This window comes from Bactrocera oleae, chromosome 2 (assembly GCF_042242935.1).
Source record: "Bactrocera oleae isolate idBacOlea1 chromosome 2, idBacOlea1, whole genome shotgun sequence".
Lineage (NCBI taxonomy): Eukaryota > Metazoa > Arthropoda > Insecta > Diptera > Tephritidae > Bactrocera > Bactrocera oleae.
In genome coordinates, this window is record NC_091536.1 from 56,198,259 (window position 1) to 56,211,038 (window position 12,780).

At 33.3% G+C, this 12,780-nt stretch overlaps 2 protein-coding genes across 2 annotated transcripts; both read left to right on the top strand.

The window, feature by feature from the left end:
- The first annotated feature begins 693 nt into the window (after positions 1 to 693).
- Positions 694 to 2,097, top strand: LOC106623131 (circadian clock-controlled protein daywake). The gene is made up of 5 exons (XM_014242525.3): positions 694 to 931; positions 1,037 to 1,129; positions 1,190 to 1,337; positions 1,408 to 1,541; positions 1,653 to 2,097. Exons 1-5 carry the CDS (start codon positions 844 to 846, stop codon positions 1,961 to 1,963), a joined length of 774 nt encoding a protein of 257 aa, XP_014098000.1. The 5' UTR covers positions 694 to 843; the 3' UTR covers positions 1,964 to 2,097.
- Positions 2,098 to 6,879: 4,782 nt separating this feature from the next.
- On the top strand, positions 6,880 to 12,486 carry LOC106623128 (circadian clock-controlled protein daywake). Its single transcript, XM_036357819.2, has 5 exons — positions 6,880 to 7,089; positions 7,202 to 7,294; positions 7,352 to 7,508; positions 8,887 to 9,020; positions 12,088 to 12,486. The coding sequence occupies exons 1-5, from the start codon at positions 6,975 to 6,977 to the stop codon at positions 12,438 to 12,440; spliced, it is 852 nt and encodes a 283-aa protein (XP_036213712.2). The 5' UTR covers positions 6,880 to 6,974; the 3' UTR covers positions 12,441 to 12,486.
- The last annotated feature ends 294 nt before the right edge of the window (positions 12,487 to 12,780 follow it).

The window sequence follows — 12,780 nt, forward strand, 5'->3', positions numbered from 1 at the left end:
CTTAAGAACTGAGGAACTAGTTTGTATATATATGCAGACAGACGGACAGACAGACGGACGGCTAAATCAACTCAGCTCATCCTGCTGATCATTTATGTATATATTTTATAGGGTCTCCGACGTTTCCTTCTTGGTGTTAGAAACTTCGTGGCAAACATAATATACCCTGTTCAGGGGATAAATATAATGTAATATAATTATGCATTTCAAATATTTCTAATTATTGTTTGAATTAATCTAAAAGATATATCTACGAATACTTATTTACCACAGAATACGTATGTATGTATTCCTGCACCAACCTAAGATAGACATGTAAAATAAAACATGGTATCTCTTTGAGATCAATGTTTACATAATTGACTTCTAAAATAACAGGTTTATTTAAATTTTTTATTTATTTCCAGAAAACAAAATTAGAAACATCGTTACTAAGTAGATTATTAAATTATTTGTACCTTGCAGCAAAGCAAAAATACAAAAAACAACGCTTTAAAATTCTACGGTGCGTCACCCTGTATATTAATGTGCATGTATAAAAAAACTCATGAGATGACATTTTCTGCAAATTCAAAAATTGCCAAAAACAAGTTCCGCGAATCTAAGGCTGTATGTACAGCACAAAAGTAAACACGATTTTTTTCATATGAATTAGTAACAAATATAAAACTTAAAGGTTGACACTAATTTCAATTTAGAATAACTGTGCACGGCAAGCACGACGGATATTTCTCAGCACAATAGCAATACTAAGAAAAAATTTTCAATTAAATAATTTCGTTAGAAATTTCATAGTGTTAAAATTATTAAATTTAAATTATTAGATTTCCGTTACATGCCAAAATGAGTGCGAAGTTGTGCAGTTTAAGTTTTCTGTTGGTGCTCACGCTACAAACTTCGCTTGTGGTGGGCAAGCATTTGGTGGACAAACGTAAGCATCACGAAAATAAAGTTGAAAATTTTTTAATTAATATGCAAATCTTCACAAAAAGCGAAATTTTATTAGCATTATTCTTGTTTTTTTTTTAATTTATAGCTTCTTTTCTAAAACCCTGTGATTTCAATGGTAACAACTTAAATACGTGCTTTGCGTCGAATTTCCAAGTTTTATTCCGCGAATGGAAGGATGGTGAGATTCTTACCATTTTGGGCGCTACTTAATATATTTAAAATATTTGTATCTTATAAGGTATTCCTGGTTTAAAGTCTCTGGGTTCTTTAGAACCATTAAGTATAAAGCGCCTTAAGATAAATCAAAGTGGTGCACTTCAAATCAATGCCGAAATAGAAAATTTGCTTGTGAACGGTGCCAGTGGAGCGAAGGTGGTAGAAGCATCGTAAGTATGCCAATCAACTTGAAGAATATTTGAAAACTGACGATTTTCTTTAAATTTCCTAAACGTATAGTGTCGACAGAAATACATTGGATGTGTTTGCGAAACTTGAATTGCCCGAATTGCGTGCTACCGGTAATTACAAGGTTAAAGGATCCGTTTTGGGTCTGAACCTTAACGGACAAGGCACAGCAAGCTTCGTAGCAAGTAAGAGTAAAATCTACGTTAAAATGTTGATTTTTTTAGGGTTTTTAACTTTTCGACTTTGATTAAAAATCGTATTTAAGCAAATATATAATGTTCACAAATATTTTTCAGAGAACATCATCTTGTCTTTCAACATTAAAACGAGGTTGCGTCGCACAGATGATTTAGTATTCTCCGAGATCTTAAGCCTTAAGGCGAAAATCCTTAATATCGGCGACTTTCACATAGATGTGCAGAATTTGTTTGGCGGCCAGCGCGATCTTGAATATACCGCCAATGATCTATTCAATCAAAACTGGCGCGAATTATATGGAACTCTAGCGCCAACATTAGAGCAAACGCTGGAACTGGTGTTGAAGGATCGCTTCACGAAAATCTATTCATTTGTACCAGCAAATTTCTTTATCAACAATTTGCCTTGAATGTTGACCTCAAAATTAGATTGAGTCGACAGTTTTTGAGCGTTTGGAAGAACAGTTATTGTGATTATTACATGATTTATTAATTGTAAAAGTATTTTTTATTTATGTACTTAAAAATTAAATAAATATAGACAAAAAAATTATTTTTAGTTTGAATTCCATAACATTTAAGGTTTATAAACAGGAAAATAAGTAGAATTCAATAACATATGTATAATATTTCAAATAAATATTATAAACATATAAGTACGCTAATGATCGATTAGTCATAGTTTTCATAAAATGGCAAATCTTGCACAAACGATAATGCATAATTCCTACTTCCGAATGCATCATACACGCATACTAATAGGAACCTTGAATCGTTCACACTTGGCATATTTCTTCTTGTTGCAATCAAAATTTGTGGAAGTTATTTTTTTATTTTTATTTTACTCAAGTTCTAAATTAAAATCAGCTACATATGAGCATTTGCATAACAAACCGCGATTTGCATATCTCGAAAATCAACTTTTGCAGTTTTAAGTCATACTCTATAACAACGTTTAGCAATGAAATTATCATTTTGTATAAGGATCTTGCTTCAAATATCTCTTTGATTTGAAATTTGTTTAAAAGCCAGCATACCCCACCCTCTAATAGATTCATTGTTTATATCTTACTAACCATTAAAGTTATATCAACCAAACGTAATCAGGTCAACGAAGTTGTCGGAGTGTGGAAAGTGTATTAGCTACATAAATAAGTAAATTTGAAGCATTAAATTTCATAGCCATGATGGTATTTAAAGGTTTCATAGGAATCAAGGACACAATTTGACAATGGGTGTAGCACCGCCCACTTTTAGTTGCAATCCTATATTTTAAAAACTACTCGACTTTCTCAGGGGTGTTGAAGAGTCTGATAGCTATCGGAAGAGGACAGTCGTTGACAGTTTTGAAAAAAAAGAGTTAAGAATTTAATTTATATTACTGTTACGATTTAATTTATTTTTATTTGCATAAGGGAAAACGTAAGTATAAAACACAAAATGTCATAATTATTGAGTTTATAGAAAATATCCAGATATTTTAAGAGATTTACAAAACGTAATAAACGTAATTTAACACCCAAATGCGTCTTTATTTGGTGATAATGTGATATAAATCTGTAAAGTAAGCATGTGTACAAGCATACAAGTAAATGCAAGAGAAATTTGACATGCGACCCCTGGTGCATTAATTGGATAACTGTGTCCCTTAATATCTTCCTTTTAATTTTTTAGTTGCTTTTTTCCAATTAAGTAAAAGCTAAAATAGCGCAACTCATTGCAAACTTTAGTAGACTTTATTCGGCATTTTAAATGCATCAAACGTTTCCAAATTTATTCATTTGCAAGTTCTGTCACAATAGCAGAGAATGTTAATGAACATTAACTTAATTGGAAAAAAGTAACATTGACATTCTCTGACTTAAGACGTCTCCCTAAAAGTATGCTATACTTATAAGAATGCAGTTCAATCATCTCCAATCCAAGCTCTTGCACATACTGATGTATGAATATAATAAATAATGCACGAAGTGTATATGTACATATATATATATATATATATGTATACAAGTACACCTTAACAAGTAAGGAAAGGTTATGTTCGGATGTAACCGAACGGATGTAACTCTTGCAACTTACAAGAATCAAAGCTAGGGAAATACCTTCAGGTGTTAGTAAATATAATATATTATATTAAAAATGTGGCGAAAGAGTTAAACATACATTGTTCGATGAAATCAATTGTATTGCTAGATTGTAGTTCTTGTCAACTAAAATTATATTAAAAAGAGCTTCAAATTAGATATACAATATAGGTATATGTAGTGATAATAACTCGATCGAAGAAGATAAATTTAATACAAGTAAGGAAGTTCTAAGTTCTGGTGTAACCGAACATTTTATACTCTCGCAACTTGCAAGGATCAAAGCCGGGGAAATACGTTCAGATGATTATGGTTTGTTAGAACAAAGAAAATCAATATATGTAATATTAGATCAAGTAAAAAGTGCATTCGGCTTTTTATTGATTTTTCAAAAGATGATAACTTTGTGTACATTTGTTCGATTTAAGTCAAATATACATTATGATAGTTTCGGTAATTTGTGAACCAATTTCACATATTTTCGGCATTAAACTATAGTATATCCAATATTATAATTCCATAAAATTTCGCTAAGGTATCTTACTTATTTGCTGCAATATGCAGAATAAAGTCACCTGGAAGTTCGAAAATCTTTATATTAGGTATATGGTTAATGAATATTCAACCCATTTTTGACGTACTGACATACTATTATCAGTCAAAGGATCCTCTCCGAATTTCAATTATATATCTAGGCACTGTGGTTCCCATATTCAGTACCTAGGGGCTTGAACAGTTTCATTTCGATTTAGACAATTTTTGGTCACAAAGTGGCACACTTTAAACGCATTATTCAAGCAAAGTTTTACGCCGATATAATCATTGTTGCTTGATTTGCATACTGGCATATGAGAGGAATGTTATGTATCGAATTTGGGTGAAATCTATGAAGCAGAACCCAAGATGTGGGTTTTCACCTAAAAGTGGGCGGTGCCACGCCCACTGTCTAATTTGAAACGCGGTTTCTATAAATTCATCTCATACCATCCGAGAGATAAAATTTAATGACTCTGGCGTGTTTAGTGCTTGATTTATCGCTCTTTTAGTAGTTCTTAAAAGTACCGTTATATGGGGTGGGCGGGGTTGTTACCCGATTTCACCCTGTGTACCAAGTTTCACAAAGATATCTCAATTTTTACTCAAGTTACAACTTGCACGGATGGACGGACAGACAATCACCCAGATTTCAACTGGTCCCTTTATCCTGATCATTTATATATATATAACCCTATATCTAACTCGATTAGTTTTAGGTGATACAAACAACTCTTAGGTAAACAAAACTATTATAGTCTGTAGCAGGTTGCGAGAGTATAATAATGAGTTTAAGTGGACAAAGTCAATCAGTGGATCAAAATTTTTTAGATTTAGGAATGAGGTTTAGACCAAGGTGTAGACCAATTCCATTCAAATTCAGCACCAATCCACATATTTTTAAGAAAACTTGTCAATTTTATTTCATTTAGATATCACACATTTTGACCAACCTAAACGGTTAAAATACAGGTGGAAAAACGGAAATCATTTTATGGTGTACGGGCTGATTGCATTAGTTTTGGCATTACTCAAGTATACTTAAGAACATATTTTGAAGCAATTCTATACATAAATAATACTCACTGACCGACATATTCGGTATAAAACTTGATAGAATAACAAAAATCATTATGCGTAGTATATGGGTGTTGGGGGTAGTAGCGACCTGATTTGATCTATTTCTGTGAATACCACATACCAATAACATGCCACATATCAATAAAATGCTCAGTGGGTTTTACAAAGGTATCTAACATACCATCATCAATCATATAGAGTAAAGTTAGCCGGATTTTCGAAAATCCTGATATTAGTTATATGGGGATAGGTGAAGTTTTTATATGGGCAGTAGGCGTGGTTGTAATTCAATGTTGCACATTTTCGCACTGAATCATGGAGAGATATGTGACCCCTGATCCTATAAAATCTTTTCATACCATCTCAAGGGTAAAATTTAATGTCACTGGCGTGTTTAGTTACTACTTTATCACGCTTTAAGTAGTTTTAGTACCGTTATATGGGTAATGGGCAGTATCATCATCAGATTTAATCCATTTTCACTCTGTCGGTAAGGGTGCTTAAATAATTTGTTCTGAATGAATTTTGGTATTTTATCTTAAATGGTTTGGGAGATTTGCATATTAAACCTTTTAGAGGGCTTAGACACGCCTCTTTTTTCAAAATTTTCAGCACACATGTGTCCTTTTCTACTACGATCCCTTTTGATAGATTACAGTACTATATCTTAATTTAGTGCTTAGTTATGACAATTTATAGGTTTTCGATTAATGGCGCTTTGTGAGCGTGGCAGTTGTTCGATTACGCCCATCTACAAACTCGTCCCTACTCTTTTGCCAAGGAACACGGGTACCAAGTTTAATTACAATATCTCAATTTTTACTCAAGTTACAGCTTGCACAGTCAGACGGACGGACGAACTGACATCCGGACTCCAACTCGTCGCATCATTGTGATCATTTATATATGTGATATATCTATCTCAATTAATTATAGGTGATACAAACAACCGTTGGGTGAACAAAACTATTATGCTCTGTAGCAGCATGTTGCAAGAGTATAAAAATGCATTTGACTATATGTTTTTGATTTATAGTATTATTTAAAGAAATTAAAGGTGGAGTCATTACGAAATGCTGCCCATATCTTACAACGCTACTTTAATACGCAGTGTACGGGTTAATTGTATTCTTTTAAATATTTCTATTTCTTTTAAAATATATATAGCTTTATTGGAAGAACACAGTGACCAGCAAAGTCTAGCCGAAATGTATTTTTAATTAAAAATTATTGTATTATGTTTATAACACAGCCATCTATCTTAATGATATTCATACTCAAATCTATTTACTAGCAGTTGACACATAAACAGGTCGACGTAGCGTATGAGTAACTATAAGATTATTGAATAAATGAAGATACAAATGAAAATGCAAAAGAACTTATGAGGCCTATTTATAGAAACGTAGGACAAAAGTTCAACGCAGAAAGCAACAGTTCAAAGCAACACCTTCTAAATATAACTTTAATAAGCACTTTTAAATTAAAGAATTTTTTTTTTTTAATTTATGCAAACGCTTGATTCTAGTCAATGATTATAACTTCTAAATGGTAAATACATACATATTCTTTATTTTACGTCGAGCTCAAGTTTATAAAATCCATTAAAACAGCAGTCAATCAAAGCTGCGTGCTCATTTGCCTATAGACCGTCTTAACGCGCGGTTAACTCTCTGAATGTTACCCCGTGAATATTTCTAAATTTTTAGCCTTGTGTTGCAAAATGTTGCAAACTGTCAAACAAGTTTCAAGTTTATACAAAATCGCATTTATTTGCGGCTTAATTGTGGTAAACGGTGTGAATGAGGTTACGAGTGTTGAGTTCTATTCAGAAAAACGTAAGTTGCAAAGAGCAAGCATTCTAAAAAATAAATTTATATACATATGTGTGTGAATATTTATATATATTTATTCAGATTACTAAAAGTTTTGTTCTTTTAATTATTAAAGCTGCTTTTCTACCCTCATGCAGAATTAGTGAGCCTGGTTTTACAAAATGTTCTACAAATACAGTACAAAAATTGATTGATCAGCTGGTAATTGGTGAGGTTTTTAAGAGATATTACATTTGTTAGAAACCATAGAACTTCTCTCTTGCAGGCATACCTGAGGTTGTGGAGGAATTCGGTCCGTTCGATCCCATGCGCGTGCAAGATATATATTTTAAGCAAGACAACAGTGAAGTGGCCACAGTGCACGCAAATTTAAGTGACGTCATAGTGAAAGGCTTCTCGAAGACAGTCATTAAGGAAAGCAGGTTCGTTGTAATCATATACTCGTACATGTTATCAGAACGACAGTAATTAGTATTGATGATATGTTGTATACAGTAGACGATTTTTTCTTATGCATTCCAACTTAATACAGAGTATGGTGTGAATATTTGATCATAGGCACGTCTAGTGTTTTGATTTAACGTTCCTTTAAGAAAAGCTTAAAATATTTTACCCAAGCAAACTCCATAATATTTTCTAATACCAGTTGTTCACATCCATAATATGGCGTTCGAAATATTTTTTTACAATATCGGACTTTCGTAGCTATACACATGAAATTAATATTCTAAACGAGACTAAAAGGCACACGTTCAAGTTTTGTTGATCTTCAGAATGCCGAACTATGAATGTAAAGCTTATGTGATCACTCAAATTTCGATTGGTGAAAGAAAAGGCACATATAGTTGCGACCATCAAAACCTGTAATACTATATATAGGGTGTTCGAATTCGAGGATCCCTACTTTAAAAAAAATCACACCGAAAATTTAAATTTAATCGGGAATGTTTATTATAATTCAAAAGAACATCCTTTGGTATTTATTTTTTGAAGATTATCTCTTTAAAATTATGGCTGCGGCTATGTCTCAGATGGTCCATCCGTTGAGTCCAGCTTTCGATGACGGCATCATTTTTGAAGAAATATGAATCGATGGTTCCATCGGCCCACAAACCATACGAAACCGTTGTTTTTCTGGATGCAATGGCAGCCTCGAAAACGTCGGATCTTCTTGGAACTTTTCAAGAACCCATAATGCGAACTGATGTCGCTTTGGAAGGTTAAGCGGATTCAGTTCTTGCACACGTTCCATACGTCAGTCCGAGTTGCTGCGAACGGCGCCGAAATGACTCTCCACGGTCTACGTGTACACTCTCAGCTAGGGTCACTATATTTTCTTCACTGCGTGCTGACCGTGGTCTATTCGGTCGAATATTATGCAATCATGAATGCTAGGTCTCAAGATGGGTGATGATGTTGCGAATAGTACTCTCAGTAAGCCGATTATGTTGACAATAATTTAAGCGAAGCGCGCGAAACACATTATTTACAGAATGTAAATTTTCGTTATAAAGTTAAACACTTTGAAAATGTTTTCATAAGTCTTTTCACGATGAAATGCAAAACAATAATGAACAAACGTAACATGGTAGCTTGACACGACTCACGCGTGATCTGTCAAAAGAAGGCTATTGAAAAAGTACCTATAATTTTTATATGTGTAGACAAATGAAACTAAAGTTTTGATAATAAATTTTAGTAAACATTGTTATGAATTAAGAAAGTTTTAAGCTTCAAATTCGTTATTACTTACATCTTAAAACGTTCATACAAGAGTTCTAACATTGTTTTTCTTTATAGAGTCAGTCAGAAGGACTACAGTTGGATTACAAGAATTTTTCTGCCAAAAATGCGATTGGACGCTAATTATAAAATGGAAGGGCGAATTTTGTTGATACCGTTAAGAGGTTCTGGCAAAATGTTCATCGAAATTGGTATGTGGATGTTTGGTGTTTATTTTAAGGCGCAAAAACGGCATGCCTAAAGAAACCTTACTGTCAACTGTTTATTTCCTTTTGTTCATATTAAGAAACTTGATATTGTACAATACAAATATTCTAAGCATACTATGAACAGCTTCAGCTTCAGATACATACATATATGTATATACACTTGTACTACTTATATAGTATCTAGAATTTGCGCAAAATTTAAAGATAGGCAGTGTCACGCTCATTGTCACATTTTGACACCGGCTCCTATGAGACCCTTATGTATCACATAGGATGTTGGTTTATACAACTTTAGTGAATTGTGAGGTATGTACGTTAAGCCTATAAAAAGGCCGGACCATAGCCAGTTTTAAAAAATGTTCAATCAACAAATGCCCCTCCTCCTATGATTTCCTCTACCAAATAATGATTTTTATACTCTCGCAACTTGTTGCTACAGAGTATAATAGTTTTGTTCACCTAACGGTTGTTTGTATCACCTATGACTAATCGAGTTAGATATAGCGTTATATATATAATAAGTAAGGAAGGGCTAAGTTCAGATGTAACATTTTATACTCTCGCAAAGTTAAATGGTATACTCGTTTGAGATTTCTTTGTGGATTGGGTGATATTTTCGGTAAAAGGTTAACTATAGGCACTGGGGTCCACATATTTAGTACTTACGGGCTTGAACAGTTTTGGTTCGATTTAGACAATTTTTGTTCACAAGGTGGCATACATTAAACGTATATTCATTCAAAGTTTTACCCCGATATAATCATTGCTGCTTGATATGCATAGTGGAAAGTGAAAGAATCAGATGGAATTGAAAATGGTGTTATATCAGAAATAAGCGTGGTTGTAGTCCGATTTCGCCCATTTTCGCACTATAATAAAGAAATATGAAAAGAACGTTATGTACCGAATTTAGTTGAAATCGGTTGAGCAGATACCAAGATATGGGTTTTCACCTAAAAGTGGGCTGTGCCACGCCCACTGTCCAATTTTGAACACGGTTCCTATAAAGTCATCTTATACCATCTCAGAGATAAAATTTAATGTCTCTGGCGTGTTTAGTGCTTGATTTATCGCACTTTTAGTAGTTTTTAACAGTACCGTTACATGGGGAGTGGGCGGAGTTGCCACCCGATTTCAACTATTTTCACACCGTCAATAGAAGTGCTAAAAACATTTGCTGCCAGTGAATTTTGTTATTAAAGCATTAGCGGTTTAGGATATATGCACATTAAACCTATTAGAGGCGGGACCACGCCCACTTTAAAAAAATAAATTTAACTGCAGATGCCCCTCCCTAATGTGATCCTGTGTACCAAATAACAGTCTTATATTTTATTTCGGAGCTTAGTTATGGCAATTTATTTGTTTTTGATTAATGGCGTTTTGTGGGCGTGGCAGTGGTCCGATTACGCCCATCTGTCTACCAAGTTCCATAAAGATATCTCAATTTTTACTCAAGTTACAGCTTGCTCGGACGGACAGACGGACGGACGGACAGACAATCACCCGGATTTCAACTCGTCTCTTCATCCTGATCATTTATATACACTCGATTAGTTTTAGGTGATACAAACAACCGTTAGGTGAACAAAACTATTATACTCTGTAGCAACAGGTTGCGAGAGTATAAAAATGATCTGGATGAAGAGACCAGTTGAAATCTGGGTGATTGTCTGTCCGTCCGTCTGTGCAAGTTGTAACTTGAGTAAAAATTGAAATATCTTTGTGAAACTTGGTACACAGGGTGAAATCGGGTAACAACCCAGCCCACCCCATATAACGGTACTTTTAAGAACTACTAAAAGAGCGATAAATCAAGCACTAAACACGCCAGAGTCATTAAATTTTAACTCAGGAATGGTATGAGATAACTTTATACGAACCGCGTTCAAATTCCATATCAATACTTCCTTTAATATAAAATTTCATTTTTCAACACCTGAAGTAATTTCCCGGGCTTTGATCCTTGCAAGTTGCGAGAGTAAAAAATGTTCGGTTACACCCGAACTTAGAACTTCTTTACTTGTTTATCTTAATTTGGAGCTTATGCTAATTATAGCATTCAATTATATCTTATATATTAAGTTTTCCCTTACTCAAATTACAGCTTACACAGACGGACAAACAGTCTCCCGGAATTCAACTCGTTTCGTCATCCTGATCATTTATATACATTTATTTAACATATAAGTTTATATCTATCTCAATTAGTTTTAGGTGTTACAAACAACAGTTAGGTCATCCAAAACATTATACTCTGTAGCAACATGTTGCGAGAGTATGAATACAGCGTCTACTAATAGGGATGACGTCATTTTGACAGTTTGTTCAGTAGTTAATTTCGGTAAGACATCTTATATAATATATTGACTGATATACATATAAGGTATAAAGTCAACCTAAATAAAATTGTTTAATTTTGTACAATACATAGGTCAATACCTAGTATTGACCCGATTTTATCCATTTTTGTCACCTTGGAACATTATTATCAGGAAAAGACAACCCTCTTTTTATTTCATTAACAAATCTCATAGAATGGCCGATATTATATTTTATTAAATTATGTATGAGTATTTTTTGTAAGTTTTAGGACGACCAAGCTACCGTTGAAAATTAAGTCACTCCAACATTCAGAGGTATAAAAATAGTAATACCTTTGTATTGGAGTATCTTTAGTGATGAATAAAGTAAAACCTCAATAAGCAGTCTGCCAATTATTTCATTAGAAGCACAACTATATTTAACCAATAACATATTTGGATATAAAGGGTCCTTCCTAAAACGATCTTCTGGAAAAGTTAAGAAAAACACAGTTCTTCAAAATGAAGAAAGTTTTTATGACCAGCGAATGTTTTCCCTTTTCATAATCTTGAGTCACTCAAACAGTTTAAAGGAGAATCTCATATATACCCGTATGTTTATCTGTACAGACTGAATGTTATTATTTTAATTTACTTGGTTAATTAAAATTATTATATAATATATTTATAAAACTTTATACTTATTTTAAATATATGTAACTTTTTTTTAATTTCCACCTTCGCAGAAAATCTTGATATCAAACTTTATACGAAAACTCAACTTTATGAAAAGGGAGGTTTCACCTTCGACAATGTCACTGCAGTTCGTGTAGACTTGAATATGACGCGCTTGCGCACCAACTTCGAAAATATATTCAATGGACAAAGCAAAGAAGTGGAACGCAGCACAAATGAGTTCTTCAATGAAAACTGGCGCGATTTCTATGAAGCACTTAAACCGATTATCAATGAAACTGTGGAAACCATTCTGTACGACGTAATGCACAAAGTATTCGAATTAATACCAGCGAACTTCTTTGTAGAAGACATACCCACCTCTGAGCAATTGTATGGAACGAAGAATAACTCAATCAATTAATTATTGTGCAAGTACAGAAATTTAATAAAGAAAGAAATGGGTTATATGAACTTTCTTTTAAAATATTGTAGTCCATTATATAAAAAGCCTGTTATATACATATATAGGTCAAATAAAAAAAAGTGGGCAAAGGATAAGCAATAAATATACACCTTATGCCTTTGTAAAAAGATTTAATAGAGATAAGTTACACTGGCTGGCATTCACGCCATACATAGACCTACAGGTCCTTTATCATGGAGGTTTATTATTAATAAGAGCGGAAGTTAACGTCGTGCAGGACGGTCACCGATTTTTGCGAATTTTAATAAGGCCTTGATATATAATTATGAAAGTTCAT

Coding starts and splice junctions, on each gene's coding strand:
- LOC106623131 (XM_014242525.3), top strand. CDS start 844: ATGAGTGCGAAGTTGTGCAGTTTAAGTTTTCTGTTGGTGCTCACGCTA. Junction 932..1,036: donor CAAGCATTTGGTGGACAAAC/GTAAGCATCACG, acceptor TTTAATTTATAG/CTTCTTTTCTAAAACCCTGT. Junction 1,542..1,652: donor CACAGCAAGCTTCGTAGCAA/GTAAGAGTAAAA, acceptor AATATTTTTCAG/AGAACATCATCTTGTCTTTC.
- LOC106623128 (XM_036357819.2), top strand. CDS start 6,975: ATGTTGCAAACTGTCAAACAAGTTTCAAGTTTATACAAAATCGCATTT. Junction 7,295..7,351: donor GATTGATCAGCTGGTAATTG/GTGAGGTTTTTA, acceptor TCTCTCTTGCAG/GCATACCTGAGGTTGTGGAG. Junction 7,509..8,886: donor ACAGTCATTAAGGAAAGCAG/GTTCGTTGTAAT, acceptor TTTTCTTTATAG/AGTCAGTCAGAAGGACTACA.